The sequence below is a fragment of the Vidua macroura genome, chromosome Z (genome assembly GCF_024509145.1).
Source record: "Vidua macroura isolate BioBank_ID:100142 chromosome Z, ASM2450914v1, whole genome shotgun sequence".
NCBI lineage: Eukaryota > Metazoa > Chordata > Aves > Passeriformes > Viduidae > Vidua > Vidua macroura.
The window spans coordinates 50,136,946-50,161,239 of record NC_071611.1 but is presented as its reverse complement, the minus strand read 5'-3'; the positions used below and the strand labels follow the sequence as shown (position 1 = coordinate 50,161,239).

The window sequence follows — 24,294 nt, the reverse complement described above, 5'->3', positions numbered from 1 at the left end:
TGCAGTGAATAGTCTCAAAACAGCATATGGTAAGTAGAGTAAAAAAATGAAGACTAAATTATGCATAAAACCCCATATTTTTCAATTTGTGTAGTGACTTTGATCTTTATGCACTAAATTCCACACCTTTGCATCTTTATGTTAATCTTTCAGTGCTGCCCAGACTGAGAACACCACATGGCAACTGTCCATGGTGGCAGTGAAATTCAAGTGGACTGCATCAGCTACAGCTTCTTCTCAAACAGTCCCATAGCCCAGGCACTTTGGAGGAATTCAAGACACCTTTTATAAGCAATTGAAGTCGTAATTCCAGGCAGTTGCCAGCTACATGAATCATCCCAAAGAAGTTGTATTTTTCATCTTTAAAATGAGGCAAGCTCAAGAGTAGCTGTGGCAATGAATTCCAGAAGCTAGTTATATCCTGCAGAAGTGCCAGCAGAACAGAAATCATCTGTGTGTGCATTCCAATCCCCAAAGAATTAACCTGAATGCAAAGACTACCAAAGGAGGTAAGAATACTTGGTCTATCCCCTTGAAAGCAAAGGATAATGCTGCTTGTGTAGCTCTAGAGATGCAGAAAAGCCCCCATCATAGGTACACCAAATGTTCACAGACAAAAGCACTTTTTCCCAGCAAGAATTTTACATGGCCTGACTTAAGTAAGCAGGCAAATAAATCAGAATGTGCTACAACAATACTTGCTGTTTTTCTTCAGTGTCTGCTATCCCTCTATTTCAAATGTTCCAATCACTGGATACTCCATGAGATTTTCTTCTGTTTCTGTCTCAGAAGATGTAAACATACCTAAAGTTATTCAAGGAGAAGGCAACAACAGGGTTCAGCACTTACTCAGGAAACTTTTCACAATAACACAAGTATGCAAAATTCATTACAAGGCACAGAATACATAGATGTGTTCCACTTGATTCCCATTTATTCAGAAGTATTTCTCTTGTGGTATTCTGTATCACTTTCATTAATTTTTTTTTTTTCAGAAGAAAGTCTCCTCAGGGCATATTTGGCATAGAAGACTTGATTTGCTGCAATGGAGCCTTCTAGACCATCCATACACGTGTTAATTTACTTGGATTAAGTTCTGGAAAAAAGTATTGTGTTAGTCCAGTGTATAACGCAAGTCATATCACTGGGCACTGTTTAGCTGCAACAGGGACCTTCAATTACTCCCTCCTGCTCTAATCTTTTTTACTACTTATCTTTACTGTATTTTCCTGCAAGTTACCCAAATTAAATTTATTTTTCTCTGAAAAGATGAAATTTTAAGGTGATTGAGAAGGATCCTTTTCCTAAGGTGATAAAAGCATATGAAATTACAGATAGGGTAATATCTGTATTGAATGTCATATGAATGACAGATAGGGTACTTCAGGACAATGATGACTGTTGCTGGTTTTTTTTATGTAATATAGAGATACTGAGAACATTCATTGTCAGTCACAGTATGAATTCAAGGAAAATGCCTCAGCACTGCAGAGCTATATCTGGATCCCTGTTCATGTAGTTGAGATCAGAAACCCTCTCACTGTCATTATATTATGAATCACAATGAAGCATAACCTGCCTGTTCAGCTGAAGGATATGGCTGTCTTCCTGGAAACACAAGGCTATCTGGAATTTGGGAATGGTGGCCAAGCTTTGGGGGGCCTGGAGCGGGGTAGGGGGCATTAAATGCTAAGCCTTTTTTGATTCCACAACCTCTTAATCGTCTGTTGCAGTTAGGAAAGAAAGCACATACCAAGAAACAAAAGAAAAAGAAAGCAAAATTGCAGATTTCCTTTCAAAACAACTAGTCTGGAGGTCAGCCGAAGGACCTGAATTTCAGTAAAGCTTTAGCAGCAGGGGCACTGTCTGCCATTTTTTGTGGCTGAAGAGGTTCTTATCCCTGATAAAGGAGCTAGAACTGATATGAGTCTTCTTTTTCTCAATAATCACGTTGCTCAGATGAGGTTCCTAGCAACATATTTAGGGTTAACAATGTTGACACTGGAGAGAAGCATTTGTGACAATAACTGTGGCTCCCAACTTTCCTGCTCTCAGGGATTAACAAGCAGGCTCAGTCCATGAGGGCTGTCATGTTCTTGAACTCTGCAGTAGGAAGGAAATTGGACTTTGCTTTTATTCAGTCGGTAGTTTTTAGTGACACATCCTGGTTGTCATCTCTTTCTGTAAAACAAAGGGAAATAAAAAAAACAAATGGCATTTGTGATAAAACATGCACAGGCCTCTTCACTGTTAGTATTTCTGCAACTCTGCAAATTCATGTGGTTTTATATGGCACCATGTTTCTGCCCCTTTCTGTCACTTTCAAGGACAATGAACATAACTGCAAGTAAAATACAGCATTTTGCCACTTTTGACAGCTTTAATAATGTAATAAATCCCTAGCCATGTCAGGTAAATGGTGCTACATCCCCCTGCCCTAAGAAATAAATCAACTGCAAATGCCAGAAACCTTTTAATTTAATGTAAGAAAAAAGATTCAAATCATTCTCATTGAACCTGTAGCCAACAGGAGTCCTAGATATACCTTCTCTGCGTAGTTATTTCTGCCTGCCCATAGGCACAAAGGGCACCGGAACACAAACCTTGAGGACTTGACTAGAGCTGTGGCATTCATCTCTAGGATAGGGTTTTGGACCATTCACAGACTCTGTTAGGAACTGGGGTTTGGGATCCACATAGGATTTCATTTGATCTGATTTACAAACACTCTGATACAAACTCTGTGGTAACTGGCTGCCCCATTCTATAAAACTTCATATTTGTCAGCATATTTTCTGGAAAGGCATTATCTGACCAACAGCCATCCACATACACCAGACCACACAGCATTTACCTTGGAAAATCAATTAAGATTTACCAAGTTACCAGAAGTCTCTGAAAAATCTCTTAGCTTGCTTGAATAATTTTTTGTAATTTATAAGGTCATTAAGATCTAATGCAAATGGCTTCATGACAATTTTGTAACTGTATCTTACTCTCTGTTTAACAGATTACTTTTCCAACTAGAATCCTACACATAATCATGGGACTTTCTCCTCCCCTTCCAAACCTTTAACTACTTTTTCTTTCTTGTATATTTATCTTGCATTACTTGTTATTTTGTTGCCATGCATGTAACAGAATGTCATTTGTTATAAAGACAACGGTAATTACAATAATAATACAATACAATAGTTTATACAGTAATATGTGATCTCCACAGTGGTATATACAGTAAACTGAACTAGTACTGGATTCTCCTCCAGTTTGATAAAGATGACAAAGCTGACTGTTCATGGAAAAATCTGCCTCCTTTTCTCCTTAAATGTTTTTGTGGGGTTTTTTTGGGGGTTGTTTTTGTTTTTTTCTTAAATAGCTGTGATTAGGTTTATTTCATTAGAGCAATAAACACCAAATGCAGAACTAAATAAAATTCATCACAGTGTTGGACAGCTTCCTACTGAAGATTAATTAGGTGTTAAAGCATTTCAAGGCAGTTTTTATCTTTGTTGGCCCCTAATTTTACACATATTCAGTGTCTGCATGTTTTTGTAGTGTACTTCCTATAATCAAGGCTGATGTAAAACTGTGAGGTAAACTGTGAGGCTGTGAGGTAAAACACTGCAACTTCCTTCTGCAATTTCTGCTGAACAGTAATTTTCAGTCAGACTGTATCATCTTACCCTGTTATAAAAGCAGTCCAGGGAGCAATATGGACCATATCAGAGCCATTGTAAACTGGGCCACCCTCCTTCAGACACAGTGGGAGGTAAACTGCAATAGCATCAGAGATAGCAGTCTAGATAGGGATAAATGTGTCCAGGAAAAGGGCAGAGTAGGAACTTAGATGATCTATGCATAAGATGTAAACTAGAGGGCTTTAAACTAGTTTGCTATGACAGCCATGAAGCATGAACCTATCATGCCATTTATAACTTCTTTCTAGAGGCAGAATTAATTTTTTTATAGTAATACAAATTCTCCCCAAGCTTCTCTCTCCCTTAATTTCTGAGGTTTTTTTGGTTATACAATTACATTCACAGTCTTCTCCCTAGATCCTATTTCCCCACCCTGTTAGGAGAATATTGCTGCAAATGGCTTTGTAATTTCCTTCCTTCAAGGCCTTCTGTCCCAACAGCTGCTAGGCTACACTTCTGGAAATTTCACCAAAGCTGTAAAGTCAGTAAAACGTTTAACCTTAATAAACATTGACATCACTGATGCATAGAAACATTCTCTGTATTGATCTATATTGCTACTGGTAAATGAAGGACACACAAGTACAGTCACATTGCATGCCTGCATATATGTGCTTGAGCTTTTACTGATTTCACCCAATGACAGTGAATTAGATGTGCTTTAAAAAAAAAAAAAAGCCCATGATTCCCTTGATAGTGAACTGGTGCAAGCTTTGTGGGAGTGACCCACTTGTACTTGTTATTTTCTTAGAGGAATTCACAAAACAACCAGGAAATAGTTTCTCAAAGAGACACATATAATTTGGATGCTGGCAAAGAAAAAGTTAGCTTCACTCAAAATGTTGGTAAGAAGGAGAGGAAGGGTCATACCCACAATGTCCAAACTTGGCTGGGTGGTAGCATGAGGCATCCTGTGTGCTGCAGAGCCTGCTGCTGAGCCTGTTACTGAACAAGCTGCTCCTACTCGCCAGACTCTGCTCCCTTTGAGACACTTACCTTTAAAAATTAACCACCTACTCTTCTCAGAGCCTGCTGGCATATCTCTCACTGATTCTGATGGGCACCAGAGAACTTAGAACACAGTCCCCCTTCCACTTAACTCTGCAGAACAGTGCGGCATCGCATTGTTTTCCCCAGTCCTCGGCAGCTCTGTAGAGCCTGGCTAAGGCACTGCTTCTTGGCTGCTGCGTGTCCCGGGCGCCGTTGCGTTCAGCACACCAGCAGGGGCTGCCCGCGCTCTGTGGCCAGCACTAGGGCGAGGCAAAGAGGTGAAGGAATGTCCAGTCTGTCCGTGCAGTTGACTGGAGAGCTTTTATTGTCGTGTGGAGCTGCGATGGAGAACCACGGCCACTCCTTAACGCCGCGTGGACAAAATGGCCCTGGGACTGGGGGAGCATGAGATTTTATAGGGGGTGGGCTGACGGGGGGGGAAGCCCCTTCGCCCAATGGGGACAGGTAATGTGGTGGTGACGTGGACCATGGCAACCAACGGGAACGTGACAGGGGTGGATACAGGGCTCTGGGATGAACAGGGATGCGGGGATGGGGTAACTGGCAGGAAGTTTCAGGAATGAACAGGGGGTGGTCACAATAGTGACGTGGGGAAGCTCCAGTGGCAGGCAGCCTGGAGCGAACCATTGCCGGGGGAAACACAGGGGTACACAGAACCAGCTAACTAACATTATAAAGCCCTAATCTGAATGCAACCCAGAATGCAACAGAACAGTTCCCTTCAAACCTCACCAAAGATCTGATCCTTACTTACTCTGCTGGTGCATGGCCTTGGGTGGAGCTGTCTAACAAAAAGCTGAATGTTCTTCAGTGTCTCCTGAGTCTTCTTGGGTTTGTGCTTCTGTGAAACATCACTGTTCATTTTAAGTTGGGAAAGGTGTAGAAGTATGCCTTGACTAACAATTACTGATTAAAAGCACATAAGAGTATTTCCCAAACACGGCAGATGACAACCAGCTATCAACTGACTCTTCTGAGAAGGCAGGAAGACTGGAAATGCACTTTGCCTTAAGGTACTGTGATACCCAGTCCCAGATGGATATTGAATGAAATATAAAGGGTAGACAGACAAGGGAATCAGAAAGTCAAACACAGACAAGCACACATGAGCACTTGAAAACATATTGAAAACTTTCAAAGTCTTTCTGTGTTCATTAATAGAAACTCTCCATACCAGAACTTTTGATAGCAGATGCACTTCCTCTTGAAAATTAATTACAAGACACTCCAGAGCATCATTCTGCATTGCTACATTCAGACTTGCTCCTGCTCCTGCTATCAATTCTGGATTACACAGTTAACTCCAAAAAAATGAAGGCAGAAGTACATGCTGTTTTTCAAATCCAAAATTCAAATCAGAAGCCTGGACTCATTCTACATGTTGAATATGCCCAAGACCAGTAACTGATGAGAATTTAACATGGAACTCACTTCTAAGGAACATAAAGAGAAAAATTTGCTATTCTTTATGAAGTCCTTCAAGTATTTACTTACTTACTGGAATTAATGCTAACAAGACACTCTATAAGCATCAGAAATCTATCTGATTTATTAGTATTTGTGATTTCATGGAAGGACACATTCATGAATATTTTTCAGGGAGTACCAACTTGATTTCATAGATGAAGGGAAAAAAGAAATATTTAAAAAGGTAATCAATATTTATATTTGAAGAATGTCTGGTTCGCTCCCTTCCATAATGCTCCAACATAAATTTCAGATACATTCAGCACATAAATCTATACCTAATTATTTCAATTTTTACTCCTCAGTTCACTTTTAAATGCAGCAGGAGAAGAATGGAAAAAATGCAACATAGCCAGAAGTAGCTGAGAAAATCTCTTTAACATGACAAATTTACCTGTGGCAAGACATTAATTGCATTTGAATGGATTACAAGAAGAATGAATTTCTCATAAAGAATGATGTACTTCTAGGAAAATTATATTTCTATGCTTATGTGAGTATAATATATAGCTGGCAAAACACAAGGTAAAAACCCTTCAAACAAATATCACCTTTGTACCAGTATATAACAGGAGCCAGAGGGCCCTTCTGTGCAAAAGCTGATGCGAAAGTAGGTGAAGTAAAAAAACAATATAAGTAATAGTATTCTATAAGAACATCAGGAAAAGTAATAAATGTAATAATGAGCTTCACTAAAACCAGTGTTGTTTTAAAGACTCAAATCCTCCTTCGGTGTCTGGGTCTCATCCTCACTTCCAGTTCTCCAAACTGAAGGAAAGCATGTCTTGATATTCCCTCTCCTCAGCTCCTCCTGCTGCTAGTTAGCAAGCCTAAGGATGATGTGGAAACATCTCCTTTTAACCTTTTGACAATTGTTTTAAACACAGTGAGGTTTTTAAATGTATATACAAGTGTGTTCGCAGACAAGTGGATAGAGAAACAACTTTACCTGCTGACAAGCAGGAATACCTTGCCTGCAGGTACCCATCAGCCTGGAAGACCTGACCAAGAGTGAAGAGCAGGGACATGACAGCAGTGGGCACCACGCTAAATACACTTGCCAAGCTTACTGACTCCACAGGGAGCCACTCATGTCTCCAAATACTGCAACCAAAAAAACCCACACCAAACCAAACAAAAAAACCTCCACAAACAAAAGCCATTGCCTAGCATTAACCACAGTCTCACAGGTAAGGAACTTAGGATCTATTCAACCATCCTGTGAAGCAGTGTTGGGCAGATACGTGATACACAAACAGGTCTTCCAGTTTATGGACCCATAACAGTCAAATCCAACCTGACCTGAGGTTCATGACTAAAAGGCTCTGCTGAGCAAACACAAGCATCACTGGGACAAACATTTCTCCTTCCTACTCTCATGGACAGAAAAGCAAGCCACAGCCACAGGGAATGGTATATGCACACAGAAAGGCCCAGTGATGCACCAGTGCAGCCAGTTCACAGTCTTTTTGTAATTCAAATCACAACTGCAGAATAAACAGGTGAAAAAGAGAAAGATCTGTTCATTAAAGCACAAATGGCTATGACATCTGCTGCTTTTTCTTGCTGCTTTCTTCACAAACTTCTTAATAGTTAAGAAATAATTAACATGTGGACAAAGCTCTTTGTGTCCCGATGACAAAAGAAACTGTTTACAATGGAATAGCGCCTGATCATGAGGTTTATGATCCTGTGCTGCACAACTAATCAGTATACAGACAGCTGATTGATCAGGATAGGAAGGCTGACACCAGAACTGTAACAGTAAATTAATCTACAAAACTTTTCTTTTTTTTTTTTATGGAAGTTTTAGTTAGAACCATGCTCTGAATATTCATTTAGAAATTGTTCTCCAAAGTTAGTAAAAAAGAAATTCTTCTACTTCTTCCATTGCTGCTTTCTCTGTATCCTGACTGAAAAACACCCAACAGACTGGTAATTACTGTCCAGTGGGTATATTGATCATTCGGTTATTTCCTTTGTTAGGTTTCACAATGTCTTCCACTTGAATGAGTCTCTATTATCATGATGCATAGCATTAAATTAATCTCTCAGACAATCTCTTTGGCTTCAGGGTAGTTATTCTGAAGCTAAGGACAGACTGACAATAATCCTATTTGGTTCTTCCTGTATTTGTTTGGTGATGTTTGCAGGACACAGATAATACTTCTGTCTGCAAATGTAACCCCTTATCACTGATGACAAAGGTATTTTATCAACTCACTGCAAGCAGGAACGGGATCAGGAAATTACCCTGCCAAATACACCTGTGAGTAGAGTTAGACCCAGCTAGATACAAAGTACATGCATTTGGATGACAGACCTGCTTAAAATTGTCATATTCCAAGGAGGTATTTTCACCTTCTGCATATTTTTGTCTTCTGTAACAATAAAATAAAAATTGTGTTTAGTGTAGCTTACCATATTAAATGGACTTGAAATGTGTAGCTTATTACACTAAAGTAATGCAGAGTGAATAAGCAAACACTACAACTATATTTAGCATAAAATTTTTGCATAACATTAATCAAGAGACATGTTAGTTCTCTACTGTGAACTATAATTTTGTTGCATATAGTAGGTATTTTACATAGATTACATAGATTATTTTATACACTAACAGATCTAATTAAATGGGACAATAAATACCTCTTTCCTCATTTCCTTTTTCTTTTGCAGAACTTCTAAGCTCATGCGACATGAGACTCTTTTTTCTCCTCTGACAATTAGAAAAAGTGGACTTGTTGCTTCTCAGTTTTCTGGTTTTTGCTGGTTTAGAGAGAATTTTAACAGTCCAATCCAACACTCAACAAAACTAATAGAGTCACTCAACAAGTACTGGTCAAATTAAGAAAACACATACTTTTAGTTAAGCAAAGTAGTTTTTCTGAAATTTCTTCTTTATACTGCCTTTACAATTGCCTTATGACTAGCTAGACTATTGAAGGGAGCTGTTAAGTGCTAAAGGAAGGAGATCATAGGCATTTTTTTAACAGTTAACTAAAATATCAGTAGGAAAGTCCTTCTGTCTTCAGTTAAGTGCAAGCAAAGCAGCTGATGCCATAGAAATAGTCACTAAAAATGTGTGCCAGGAATTATATATTCAGAAATTCCAGTGCATCTTAAGGCTCTGCTTTCTTCGAGCACCAGAGTTGAGAATTCTATTTTTCAGCAGTGTTAAATTCTAGAGTTCTCAATTTCCTTCTAATTTCCTGCAGGACATGGAAAAGACAGCATTTACCTATAACTGGTTTCTTCTTTATTTAGTGAACATATCACTTTTTTGAGAAATTCTCTCTGCTTGTAAAATGTAAAGAAAATCCTGTTGGATATTAACACCATAATTGGACTGGGGGCAGGAAATACTAGGTTGTTTGGGTTTTTTTTGGTTGGTTGGTTGTTTTTTTGCACTTCTGAAAGAAAAAAACCCCCTGTTTTCTAGTTGGTAGCAGTGACTGAACAAGTTTGAACAAGTTACATGTTACCTGCCCAAAGCTTAAGCCATCCAGGCAGTACACACAACACACTAGGAAGTCTGGAAGGATAAACAGATAGAGGTATCTTTAAAACAGTGTCTTAATATTACTGTTTTCTTGCTTCTTCCAAGTGCTATAACAGAGGACACCTTGAAAAGATCTGAAGGGCTGTACTTCGATGGCAATGAGCAGCAGTATAAAAGTAAAACTAGGCAGCTATAAAGGACAGTGACAACAAGAAAACAGTAACTATAATGAGATTAGTTCTCCTGCACTCTTGAGCTCAAACTGTCCTCTGCTGATTGGCAAATAATTTGTATTTCAGACTCTACTGATTTGTGGATGCATTCACTGCTTTCATGAAGATTATAAGAGGATATACAAAGAATATGGACTGGAAAAGTGCAAATTCTAATTTTCACTATCAATATTAAAAAAAAAGAACTAAGCAGACAAGCAATATTTTGGAAAAAAATCCAGTGAATTAAATTTATTTTAAAATATATGCTTGAAAAATTTATCTGTATAAAAAGTCCCTTCTAATCATTCTGTTTCACACAGCTGTGCTTCATCTGAGCACACCTGTGTCAAAATGCCAGTATTTTGCCATGTTTTGCTAAACCTGCTACAGCTCAGTTTTCCACTGTGAGTACTGAATTAAACTAGTGCCAGAAGTGTTATGTTTAAAGTATTTCTACTACATTTATGGCATTTCTGGCAATGAATTGCCTGATGAGCAAACATTCTTTTGTGGTATAGACAAAGATGCAGCAAAGCTGCTAATTTTCTAGTGAAAAGACATAAATTAGACATATATCAGTAACTACTTTGGCCTTATGCACAGAGGCAGAGTGACAAGACTTACAGAGCTGAGGGACTGATATTTATGAGGTCTGTAACTCTGGAAAAACAAAAAGCACAAAAGAGAAATTCTCAAGTGTTCACCTGAGCACTATATGACTACATTACTGTTAATTGGCACATCTTGAAATAGACAGGAGACTTGGCGGAACTTGTGTGAAAACAGAGGCTTCTTGGTTTGGTATCTTGACTTCCATGTTATAATTACTTTTAAGCAGCTCCAAATACCAGATGAAAATGTTTTCAGAAACCAAGCATGCTATATAGCCAATGGAAGCTTTTACAGTGAGAATAATGGGGCAAGAAAATTGTCATGTCCTTGTTTATCCTGCAGAGGAAGTCCATACTCATAGAGGCAATTACCAGCTTCACCAGTTTTATACATTCAGCTCCACTGATGGTCACCACTTCCAGACCCGGTTTTAGCCAGTTCCTACCATGGCTGATAGTCTCTGCATCTAAATGAAACCAACATTTCAAAAGTAAGCAGAACAGTGCAGGTAAGCAATATCCTTCTCTACTTTTTGTCATTAAAATGTAATTATTACTTTCTGTTCTTATGAAAAAATGTTTATAAAAATTACTTTGAAAAAAAGCTCAATGTTTTCATAGATGTGATCTATAACAAAAAAAAACTTGAGAAGAGTAAGTGAAGCAGATTACTATATTCTGCTGTCTATTACCCCCGACGTCCGAAGAAAATTTTGCTACCATCAATAGTTTCCAGCTATTTAGGAATCTGCTGGGAAACTAACTGATTTGCACTACTATCAAACTAGTGGGAGTGGAATGGACTGAGATTCCCCTCCCACTGGCACCTTTAGTTTAAAGGCCTCTTCATCAGCTTGGCAAGCCTATGACTGAAAATGCTCTTCCCCTCCTCTGACAGATGGACCCATCAGCCCCCAGCAGACAAAAGCTTGCTCACTTCCCATTTCCATCAGTGTAACTACTATAGCAGCAGCAAAGCAAATCAGCAAACACCAAGTTAAGGAACACAGAAAGCTCTGGTCTTCCCATTTCTTTTGTATGTGGCAAGGATCCAGTTTGCTGCTGAACGTAGAAGGTAGAACTAGGAACAAGCTCTTCTCTTGGTACAAATCTTACTTTGTGGCACCAGAGTGCTTTGCAAACACTGTTAAATTCAAGCTCACAAGACTTCTGTCAAATGCTAGATATTTTTATATGTCACATAAGAAGACTGATGAAGAGACCTATTTACCCAGAGATAAACAAAAAACCTAAAACAAAATTGGAAACAGAAAGTAAGTCTTTAACCAACAGATCACATATTACTTACTTAGAAGAGTATGCTTTGTACTGGGCCTTACTGGAAGGGTTTTGGTGGCAGAGGGCTAGTAGGGTGGGTTATGGTGGCAGGAGGTCATGTACTGTCCTGTGCCAGCCAGCTACTGCCATCTGCCCCTAACACCACTACAATAAACCCAGCATGTGCCAAAATTTCTGCTAGAGAAGCACATGGTGCCTCTGCTCACAGATATTTAAGAAAGCAGCAGCTGTTAAGAGGAGAAGACAAATGGTGGCACTGTTGGGATATGGTTGGAGACATATTTTTGGAAGGAAGGGCAGTGTGCCAGAGCAGACACAACCCTGAAGGGACTGTGGGTCATAGGCGCACACCAGAGCAGGGACACTGTGGAGGGACTGTGTCCCACAGTAAACCCATGCTGTGGTGGAGGAACACAAGTAAGAAGCAACAAGCAACAGACACCTCCCTAGTCTCCTGCACTGCCCCTCACCTCCCTGAAGGGATTAGGAGTATCTGAATGTAACCTAGCAAACTCAAGGTGAGTGGAGACCTGCAAGCAGGGAGAATTTATTCTGAATTAGAGCCCAGGGAAGAAAGGTGTTTCTTTGCCAACTGTTTTGTTTAATTCCCTTTTTTATCCTCAATACACAGATCAGTAATCAAAAGTTTTGTTAACTGGCAATAAATTAAATAAATTCCATGAACCAAGATTGTTTTGCTCATTATGTGCTTATAAAGTTATATGGTATATTTCTTAAGTACTACATACTGTAGAATACATTGTCAGAGAAAAGGGATCACAGGAAGGAAGTAGAGGAGCAATACTTCCCGTAGCTGTACTAGTGTTTGAACAACAAATTTATGAGCTGAGGCAGCTGTGTAAAGATTCTCACAAAAAAGTATATTTAGATGCTGTGTTTGAATTTTGACAAGCTGTCACCTACAAAGGATGAGGGTGGAATGAAGGTAATAGGCACCCTCATGCCTATAGTGTTTTGGCCATTGGAAGAGGCTCAGAAGTGAATTAAGGTGGACTACTGACAGTGGGAAATAAAGCTGGCCACACAGGGAAAAAGCACAAAACAAATAACACGTCTTAAAGCTAAGTATGCTTCCCCATAAGCCTCCCCATGGAGGCAGACTTTAAAGGTCTTCTGAGAGCTCTCATGGTGCTGCCTTGTCTGTCTGTTGGCTGCAAAGAAGAAATCATATGCTTTCAGATGTCTTCTTTGTCCCTAAATTAACCAATTGGACACTTTTCCTCAGGACGCCCTGTGGCGTCAGTGACTATGTCAGTTTCCTCTTTTGTCCCCATATAAAACAGTCCTAAGAAAGACTCAAGAATCTGTCAAATTAACCTGCTGATGGGTATGGGAAAATGACATGTTGCATTTTTAATTATAACCACCTCTTTGACTGCAGAAAGGACAAGTTATGTAACTCCCAGATGGGAGGGAGAACCCTGTTTGAATTATTTCTTCATTTGATTTTATAACTGCTGCACTGGGTTGCAAAAGTCTGATAAAATCTATTTTAAACATAGAGCATAAGTCCTGCACACTAATATTATGATTAATCTACTGCCAACTTCCCCAATTATTCTCCCTTCTTAAAATTATGTTGATAAATCAGTTGTCTTCCCATTTATTAAAGCATGTGGCAGTCTGTTTATTTAATCATCTCTTGGCCCATTTTCTAATTAAGGGAGATAATGCAGATTCATTTCCTGTCATGGTGAACCTGGCAGTCCACAGGTTGTCCTGATCTACCACATTAAAATTCAAGACTATTTGTAAGGCCTGCTTTGTTTGGCAATTCCCTCCCTTCTCCTTGCTCAGCTGAAGAGAAAACTAAATGCAGGATTTTTCTTTTTCCTGCATTTCCACACTGCTGACACCCACCCAAGTCAAGGACAGGAAGAGGGAAGCAGGTGAAACATTTATTTGAGAGATGGTGAATCCCAGCAAAGTTAATAATCATACAATGATCCCAAGGATAATTTTGTGAAGGGAGGAATACAAAAGGAAAGCACGCACCAATTGAAGCACATTCCTATCTGCTGCTGGGCTTGAGTAACCTCATCCATCACTCTGTCCCCATGTGTCAACTTTGTGCAGGGGTATTGATACCCACTAACTGCAGCATTAAACCATTTTTGTTCTCTCTGTATTCTAAAGCTCCTGTAATAGACTTAAGATCACACCTATTCCTATCTCTGAGATATTCTGATTTGTATCTTGCTTATGATCCAACTTCAGTGTTTAATAGCTGCAGGCTAACCTAGCATCACTAGTCTGTCAGAAAAACTCTCTTTAGCAGGACTGTCTTCTACCCCTTAGGACATATTTATATAGCATATTAAATTCTCCTATGCAGAAATAAAAACCATAGGTTCATTTCAGCTTATAAATGCATGCCAAAGAAGTGTCTTTCAGGGGACCTTGCAAACTGTTGAAAACAAGATGATACATTCTGTCTTACTTCACAGACTCTCCTCCAATCAGTGTAAGTATATACAAGAACCACACCTGCAACAGCTCCAATTCCGGTAGAAATGCAGGCAATCATCACTTTGCCACACTTTCAGAATTGTTTCATATCAACTGTGCTACACACGGCCTTGCAATGTGCCTTCATATGAAGAAGTAAAACATGATGTGGTGCTGGGTACCCTTTCTAGGTGACACAGGGATTTGGACTACACGATATCCACAGGTGCCAGCCAATACCTCAGCTGTCCTGTGATTCTGTGTAGAAAAAAAAAAAAAAAAAAAAAAAAGAGAAAAAATAAAACCCAGTGATTCCAGCACTTCCTAATACGCTGTATGACACAGTATATTCCAAACTCTGACCTATGGGGAAATGTCTCCCTGATCTCTTTTAAAGTTGGCTAAACACCCACAGTGAGGATCTACCTGCTTTCTGAATTGTTCCTTACTTTTCCTTCTCTGCTTATATATATTTTTTTTTATTAGCATTTGCAAGCAACAGCAAAAGCATTTCCATTTCTGGGCCCTTGCTTCTGGAACAATGATTTTAATTTTAATCTATTTCAGTCCACAAGGAAGTGTCTGGTTTTGTTACATACTGCTAATTATCTGAATCTCTGTCTCACTTCATCTACCTCACTTAGATTCAGATTGTGCTCTGGATGTAACACACTCAATACCTTCACAAACACCTACTTAAGGACTTAAAAAAACTCACAATTCACCTTTATATAGATAACTGTTCCCTTTACATGCATTTAAGTGAGTGCTATGACTTACTGCCATGCTGTTACTGACCAGTGAAAGCAGACAGAATAAAACTATATACTAAATATACAGTACAGGAAGAAGCAGAAGACAAATGAACTTCTATTTTCAAATGCCAGGAATTTCCACCTTGTGTTTTTCCATACAACATACAATGCACTTTTGTCTTTCTACAGAGCCTACTAAAGATTTCACAAATACTGCAGCAGAAGGAATGGGTCTGTGCAGAGAGGCAGAGTTCATCCCTTTAAATTGTCTGTGTTGAATGAAAAACCTTGTTCCTAAAGGAAATTCACTGCAATAAGGATGAGAGTGTCTTGGTGAAGGGAGGAGGAAAATTTCCTAGAGCTTTTGCCCAGACGCCACACTTACCAAAGGCTCTAGTTCTTTGCGGTCTATGAGGTTGAGCTCTGTCACAAAATAATAAAAATGCTTGTAACAGGTGTTGACATGGGCCTCAGCCCCCATAAGGATGATACGGTCGAAGTGATGGATGTAGACATGAACAAACACCCGAAAAAGCCGACAGAGTATCTTCTTGCAGATCTGGAGAAAGTTCTTCGGAAAGGGAACTCCTGTGAATAGAGGAGGCAAGGTTGTCATAACCATCCTTTCATCCTGCCAAGACAAAAACTTTACAGCCAAGTGTGAAAGACAAAAACTTTACAGCCAAGTGTGAGATTGTAACTGCAAACTAGGTTATGACTTCCTAGGCCTCCTTTACAATCCAGAAGATCACTTTATGCATGCATTTATTTGACAGCTAGCACCAAAGATAGCCAAATACTTAAACAACTTTAATGTATCAAGACTGACAGGAACAAGTTATTTTTTTCCTATGTATAATTTAATTAATCCATCCAGTATTGTAACATTCAGAAAGGTGATTTTCACTGCAGTGCACACCGAACTATTAACATCAATGGATTTACATCATGTAGTAACTGTTCCCCAAAGTGATACATACAAAGCATTTATTAGAAGTAACACACTTCCTGCTCATGTTACTCAACAGTGGCATTTCACAGCACCAAATTTAATAACAAATTTGAAATAACTGACAGAAGGACCCTTTTGCTTTCAACTTCCTCCCAGTTACATGTACCAATCTGATTGCTCCTTTAATAGAAAATCTCTTGAAGAGATACAGGAATAGCTCTTTCAAAACACTTCTAAAGTTACGCTACTTTGTACCTGAAGACTCCAAAGCAGCTGCAAAAGAACATGTGCTAATAAACTGTCGGGCATCAATAATGGGGCACAAATAATTTCTTCAGAACTGTTCTCCATTAAAAATTGATCTTGCATGGAGTTATGTGCCACTAAGCTGTCCCCAAAATCTTCAAGTTTGATCTCCTTTTATGATTGTCTCTCAGACATAATGACTTTAGTGCCATGCTTGGAACTTTACTGCTACTCTGTTGCACAGTTTTCTGATTTTTTAGTTACCTAATTCATGCTTTAGTTGGTTTTGGACCACATAAATGCAGCTATTGCTTCTTAAAAAATTAGAAAAACCCTCACAGCCAAGCACTTCCTAAAAGCCCAGTTCACGCTCTGAACAAGAAAAATATTTATTATTGTTAGAAAGAAGGTGGAGGTACTAAATTAACACTTATTCAAGCTTTCTAGTTTTCAAATTTTAGTCTCCTGTTAAATGTTGCTCAGCACTCCTAAGAGTGCTGAATTGATGGACAAATTTCCCAGTTTCGCCAAGGGTTATGTGAGGACATATAGAGAGAATTTCCATATCAAAACCAGATTTTTGATTACAGATGACATAAATTATCAACTGTGCTGTAACCAGGCTACAACTGATCAACATAAACACGCATCTTATTTTGGAATCCCTAGCCAAGGAGGTACCAGGATATACCCACTGTGAATACGAACATTGGTGTGTCCATCAGCATGTGAGTAGGGAAACACATCAGCCTGCAGAAGTATCCCTGAACTGCTTCTACATTTGTCATTGCTGAGGTGCAGATAACGTTAGGAAATGTCTTGCATTTTTTGGCTTGTACTGTGTTCACTAGATATTTCAAAATTTTAAGTAGCTTGTAGTGCAGTGCTGCCCTCTTTATTCCTGATGTACAAACCAAGGATCAGAAAAATAGCTGGATCTATCAAAGCACAGCTACTTTATCTTCTTAAGAAATGTTTGCTTTTTGTTGTCAAATCTATTCATTTAAATGCTAAAGCTATTATGGAAGATTACAGAGGAGAAGGCTTGAATGCTGAAGACATGAACTGAGACATGGTTAAATTACAGAAATGAGAGTATGTACAGATGTCTTGGTAATGTTTAGATCACAACTCTACACAATTAGCCAAGCACCTGGATTATAGCAATTGTTGTTATTTCCAAGAGCAAAATAAACATAATCTATCAAAAACATAATAGAAACCCCAAGTAGTTGCTCATTAACATGGGGGATCACATTCACATTCCAGCCATCAGAGCATGGTTAAATTCAGGAATGATTATAGCAGCAACCTGCTTTACATTTCTATAAAATATACCCATACAAGAAATTAAAAAATATACCCAAGAAAATGTCCAGTCTTAAAAAAGGGGGAAGGAGAATAACTGGCATTTTTCACTGCAAGCTGGTTTGCTGAACTAAGAGATGAATTCTTGAAAACATTGTATTTTGTAATCCAGAACAAATATGTTCCAAAATGGAGAAAAATTAGTTTCATCTTCCAAGGGCTGACACATAATTGTTACTGAAGAATGTTGCTGTAATGAAGACATTTGTACTTCTGTATTAACTGACTAAAACAATCTGAATAAACCAAGCTTTAACTTCTCTTCAGGCCATGTTCCCACTTCACAGTTATACGCAATGAGTGCTAAAGCCACAGAGCACTGTTTCTGCTGCAAGAGAGGACCTTCACCTGGCAGTTTTTTAGATGCTTTACACAGTCAATTTGAGAATATGTAAACAACACATTTTAAAAAATAGCTGGTATAGAACAGCCTAGGATTCATAATAAACTTGTACTGTTTCCCCCTGCTCCTCACATGAATCAAGGTTTCAGACCAATTGCACAGTTTCACCTGCTGTTGCAGAATCTCTCCTATTTTGTGGAGTTGTATCTGATTCATTTACTCTTAAACAGTGAAATGTTGCTGCTATCACTAATATATCATTTGGGCACAGCAGAATTGGTAGTGGCTGAATTCTTTCACATTCCAGCAAAACTGATTTACAAACTGACACAGTGTCCTAAAGAGTTAAAAAGCATCTCCTAGTATCACTGAAAGCAACTGATAACTTTCTGGTGAGCTACCTACACTCCCCAGTCTTGGAGAGCCTGTCAGTCTGTCTATCTGTCCCTGGTACACAAAGGAGGCTCAAAATCTGGTCAGCCTCAAGGTACAAACGTGCATATTGAGGTGCCTGCAGCCCTATTTTGAACATATACCCTGCTGCTCTTTGTGCTCAAAATTAGATAAAAGAGGACAGATTCTGACCTCAATTACAATAGAATGAACTCCAAATAATGTCATCAAAATTGAAAAAAATCAGAGCAAAACGATTCTAGATTTATATTCTGAGGTCAGAATTTGGCCTCATGTTTTGTTCCCATTGCAGCTCTACAGTTATAAATAAATCAGCCACAGAACAGAGTAATTACAAATGTCTCTTGGGACTGGACTAACTTAGATTTAGATAATTTGATTTGTTAGGAAGCCTGTTCTCTGTCCTTCATCACAGCCACAGCAGTCTTTGTCTTAGAATCATCAAATTTGGAAGAGACAATCATCCAGTCAAGCTGTCCCCCAAGAACTATGACTGTAGTCCCTAAACACTAAACCACATCACCAGCACCAGACCCAGATACCTCTTGAACACTTCCAGGGATGGCAACTCCACCACCTACCTCAGACAACCTATTTCAGTGCCTGACCACCTGGCAGTGAAATTTTTTTTTCTAATTACTGATCTGACTCATTCCTGTCTCAGCATAAGGCAATTTCCTTTTGTCCTCTCACTGCAGGCATAGCAGGAGTGACCAATCCCCACCTCCAGTCAGCTGGAACTTTTTCAGTTAACCACGACTGCTGGTAGCTGATTGAGAGGGTTTGGCAAGTTCTTCTGCCAGCTCCCTCATTACTATGGGGTGGATCCCATCAAGCACCATTGACTTGCGTTTACCTGACATAGCAGGTCACTAACCACCTCCTCCTGGCTTATTTGGGCATCAGTCAGCTCCCTGTCCCTAACTTGCAGCTCTGGAGGCTGCATATCCTGAGGACACCTGATCTTGATATTAAAGACTGAGACAAAAAAAGGCATTAAGTACATCAGCTTTTTCCACATCCTTTGTCACTACACTACCCTCTGTACTCAACAAGTGATGGAGACTTTCCTTAGCCCTCCTTTTGCTGCCAATGTATTTATGGAAAATTTTTTCATTGTCCTTAACTGAAGACCACATCAAACTGTAGCTGAGCCAGAACTTAGCCCTTCTGATCTTCTCTGTCCATGACCTCACTGCATCCTGATAGTCCTGTGAAGTTACCTTGTCCTCCTTCCAGAGACAAGAGATTTCTTTTTTTCATTAAGTTCCAGCTGAAGTTGTCTATTTAACCAGGTCAGTCTTATTCCTAACAACTCATTTTTCTACATGTGGGGACAGCCTGCTTCTGAATATTTAACAATTTCTTTCTAAAATACATCCATCCTTCCTGGACTCCTTTGCTCTTCAGTCCCAAGACTCTTCTCAATCAATATCCTAGATGTGCCAAAGTCTGCCTGCTGGAAGACTAAGGTGAAAGTTCTGCTGGTGCTCCTCTTTACTTCACCCAGTATTGAAAACTAACATTTCATGGTCACTATGTCCAAGATAGCCACTGACCACCACATCACCCACTAGTCCTTCTCTGTTCACAGACAATCAGTCTAGCAGAGCACCTCCTCTAGTAGGCTCATTTACTAGTTGTGCAAAGAAGTTGTCTTCCACACACTTCAGAAACCTTCTAGACTGCATTCTCTCTGTTGTGTTGTATTTCCAGCAGACACTTGACAAGTCGAAGTTGCCCACAAATATTAGGTCTGGAGGCTGTGAGACTTCTCCCAGTGCTTGCAGAATGCCTCATCAGCCTGTTCATCCTGGTTGGATGGTATAACAGACTCCCACCACCCACTCTGCTGATCTTTGCCCTGATCTTCACTCATGAGCACTCAACCTTGTCATCTTCATCATCATCACTTTCAATACAATCAAAACACTCCCTAATGTACAGGGCTACCCCAACCCCTCTGCTGTTTTGCCCGTCCTTTCTGAAGAGTTTATAGACATCTATTGCAGCACTCCAGCCATGGGAGTCATCCCACCATGTTTCTGTGATGACAAATAACATTGTAGTTTTCCTGCTGCACAATGGTTTCCAGCTTCTGCTGTTTGTTATTCACATGCATTGGTGTAGGTGCACTTCAGCTGGGCTGTCCATTGCTGCAACTCTGGTATGTCACCCTCAGGCTCATCTCTAGAGAGCCTGGCCTTATCCCCTTCCCCTTCTAACCCAGTTAAAAGATTGACTGTATTACTATCTGCAATGTGACACTGTAAAGAGACAAACCGTAAACCTGCAAACTAGACTGCTCAGTTATGGTTGTTAAAAGACAAAGATGTTACTGAAATTTTTAAGCTAGCTGATTCTTTCTGAAAGAAGTATTTCTAAATGAGTGAAATGGCAGCTTTGATTCATATGTCGATGAGCCCCAGTGTAGTCATAATGGAAGAAAGTAACAAAAGGATCATTTTGGTTAAGTTGGTGTCTGAAAGCCTAGAGTTCCCCAATATGTCCCAAGAATGTGCAAGCAGCTTTTAAATGTTTCAGTCACACAGCAGAAGTTCATTTAACTCAGAATTACATAAGCAATTGGGAAATAATACAGCGGTGCTTAGATAGGCATGGTAACAAGCATTGTGAATATGACTGTTCCTGTACCTCTCAGGAGTGTGGGCCGCACATGCCACTTTTTTACTAAGGGATGATGTACTCCTGCAGAAAAGCTGCACCCAAATGCTCTGGTGAGAGATCACAGAATTGTTAGGGTTGGCTGCCGCCAGCCTTTATGTTTTCAACTGGTACCTCCTTGTTTGTTAATACAGGGTCCAGCAACACACCTTTCTTCCCTGGCTTCTCCACCACTTGCATCAAAAAGTTATCTTCAATAAACTGCAGGAACTTCCTGGACTGTATGTGCTGGGCTGTGTAGCCCCTTGTCATGGTTTGACACTCACGCAATGCCAGCACCCCCATGAAAAATACCTTCCCAAATAAGTGCTGTGAGATGCGATTAGGAACAGAGCAGAGCAGGCCCAAGCTTAATAACAAAGGGAAAAAAAACTTTATTAAACTACTACTACTATAAAAGACACACACACTAAATCTAGGATGAAGACCCCCCAAAACACTCCTCCTCCCTCCACCCAGCTTCCAACAAACCACAGTGAAACACCACCTGGAATTCCTGATCAAGTTGCCCCCCTTCAGATAATCAACACTCAGTCCATCAAGGGAGAGAGGAGTCTCTCTTGCACCATAGACCCCCCAGCAAACACAGTTGCCACCCTTCTGTGTTTCCATGTCACACATGGCAACCGCCCGGAGAAAAATCTGCCAGTGTGACACCCTCCTTTCCATGTCACAGTGCTCTCACCACCGTGCATGGACAGACTGCCCATAGGGCTCCTTTAAGGATGCTTTGCCATGGACCAAAAGAGACAACAGTTAGCTTCTCATCTTGGGACTACAGTCCCCTCCCATTTTCCCCTGGGGCCGAGGGTCATCTTCAGAGATCATCTTCTTCCTGAGGACAGAGGGCATCACCACACCCTCTTCTTCCTGAACACAGAGGGCATCACCACACCCTCCTCAGCTTTTCTCTGTTCTCTCCATTCCTAGGCTGGTAGTTGCTGAAGCAGGTCACTCAGCTCACCATTGCATCCCCCTAAAAATGCAGTCTCTGTTGCAGGAGAATTTGGTTCAGTCTATGGCTAACAAGAAAAGTCCAGCCAAAAGCTACTCCATCATCTCCTCCCCACCTGAAAGTTTCTTCTTCTAACATCTCAGGTCCCGGACTGTCTCTCTTCTACTTCAAATAGAGAAGGAGTAATATTTTAAAAAGCCTTCATTCCCAGGAAAGGGTTAAAAGTTCAGACTCCCCGGACAGCTAAAATCTCTGCCCAGAACTCCAGCTCCCAAGGCTGGGCACCTCCTCCCCTTCCCCTTCTCCTCTGCTGGCAAATTCAAGGTGCTGTCAAACTCTCTGTCTCGTTCCCTCTGTGGCGGGGGGGAACAAAGGCATCTCCGTTTCTCTCCACCCTTCTGTCCACAGGAGCTGGCTCAGTTCCAGTCCTTCAGTCCCTGGCCTACCTCTACCAGGCCACATGGCTTCCCCTCCCCCACCCAGCCTGTGGCTGGGCAGGGGAGAATCTGCACTCTCTGAAGACCAGAACCAAAGAGAGAGTTCCCCTGGGAGTTCTTGCTTTTAACCCCCTGTGTTCTCAGAGGCATGTCCATGCCTTCAGTGGTCAGTCCAAATGCCAATATCCAACCCCAACCACTGATTGATTTGACTACCAACTCCCTGAGAAAATTCACTTCCATGTCAAACCATGACACCCCTCCAGCAAATACCAGGGTGGTTGAAGTCCCCAGGAGAACCAGAGTCTGTGCCTCATCAACTTCCTCCTCCTGATCATGTAGCCTCTGGTGAAAACCCACAGGAGTGCCACTCAAATTGCACCTGTCCCTCAATTCTTACCCATGAATTCTCAGCTGGGTAAAGCTTGATGTGTTCCAGTTACTCTCTCACATAAAGAGCAACTCTACCACCTCACCTCTCTGACCTGTCCTTACTAAAAAGCAGACTCCCATCATACCTATCCATGCCAATATTCCAGTGATGTGTGTGATCTCACCATGTCTCAGCAATTGCAATGAGATCATGGCCCTGCAAACACATACAAGTTCTTATTTATTTCCCATGCTGCATCCATTTGTATGCAGGCACTAATATATCTATATATCTATATATCTATATATCTATATATCTATATCTTATAGATATATAATAATATAATCAAGAAACTACATTCCCTGGGAGGTGTGTAAGAGGATTTGCTGTAACCATAAGCACCCACTACGTGTTTTGATCCTGAACTCCAGGGGCAGCCAAGGTACATCTGTCTCTGCAGTGGTTGCTATGACCTGCTCCCCAGGAGGAAGCAATGGCCCAGTTGTTGCCACTTGCACCCTGCCTCCCAAGTCCTTCAGTTTAAAGCCCATCTCACCAGAATGGCCAGAGTGCTGCCAATGATTCTCTTGCCCATTTTAGCCAGGGGGATCTCATTCCCCCATAACAGACTAAAAATCATTAAAACACAACCCACTGTTATAGAAGCCAAAACCTTTTTGATGGTTTTGGCCACAAACCCAGACACTGATCTGCACAATGTGTCTGCCTCTGGCTGTCCTGATTTCTCTAACAGGGAGGACAGATAATGGCTTGGGCATGGGGATGACTTATGATGTTTTTCACCTGCCTCGCCAAGACTTTATAGTCAGGGTACCCTCTTGGCAACACCATGGAACCCAGTTCCTGAGGGCAGAATACCCCTCATGACTGTCTATCAGGCCAGCAGAAGAACAACTCAGTGCCCTTTAACAGAGAGTCACCCACTACAATTCTGTGTTTCTTTTTAAAGTGCTGCTGGTGAGGTTCTCTTTGTTGGCCTTGCTCATGGACATATAAAGCCTTTAAAGCAGCATATCCATTTGTGCACCACAGCAGCATAGTAGAACAACCACAGTTTCCCTGGAGCACCAGTATTCCCATACTCCTTTGATCTTTTTGCTTCTGTTGACTTGCTGGAAAAGCTACTTCTACATAAAGCAGGGCTCTCCACAACTTACAAAACTCAACTGGCCCAATATATTTCTGAAGGTTCTAAGGACGACTTAAGGCCTTTCTGAAGTCATCAGAAAATAGAGGGATTTTCCTTTTTTTTTTTTTAATCAGCCATATACCCATGGCTCTCTGTGGCTCTCAACTTCATTCCTTACATTTCCTGCTGTCAGGTGATCTGCTCCTGTGCTGGAGTGAGGATCCAGATCTAATCTATCCATCATCAAACAGACATAGAGCACAGTGCTACGAAAGTGAATCATGACATTGATCTTTTGTCTTATTTCTTTGCATATTCCACCTGCATAACTGCAGAGAGTGTCA

The 24,294-nt window shown here is 40.4% G+C and overlaps 1 protein-coding gene across 1 annotated transcript in view; it reads right to left on the bottom strand.

The window, feature by feature from the left end:
• Positions 1-2,015: 2,015 nt before the first annotated feature.
• Positions 2,016-24,294, bottom strand: part of MOB3B (MOB kinase activator 3B) — a 44,528-nt gene continuing 22,249 nt past the window's right edge. Inside the window, exons 2-3 of the mRNA XM_054003128.1 lie at positions 15,413-15,615; positions 2,016-2,181 (exon numbers count right to left, since the gene is read on the bottom strand). Coding sequence (XP_053859103.1) covers positions 2,152-2,181; positions 15,413-15,615 — 233 coding nt within the window. The 3' untranslated portion in view covers positions 2,016-2,151. The remainder of the gene's footprint in view (positions 2,182-15,412; positions 15,616-24,294) is intronic.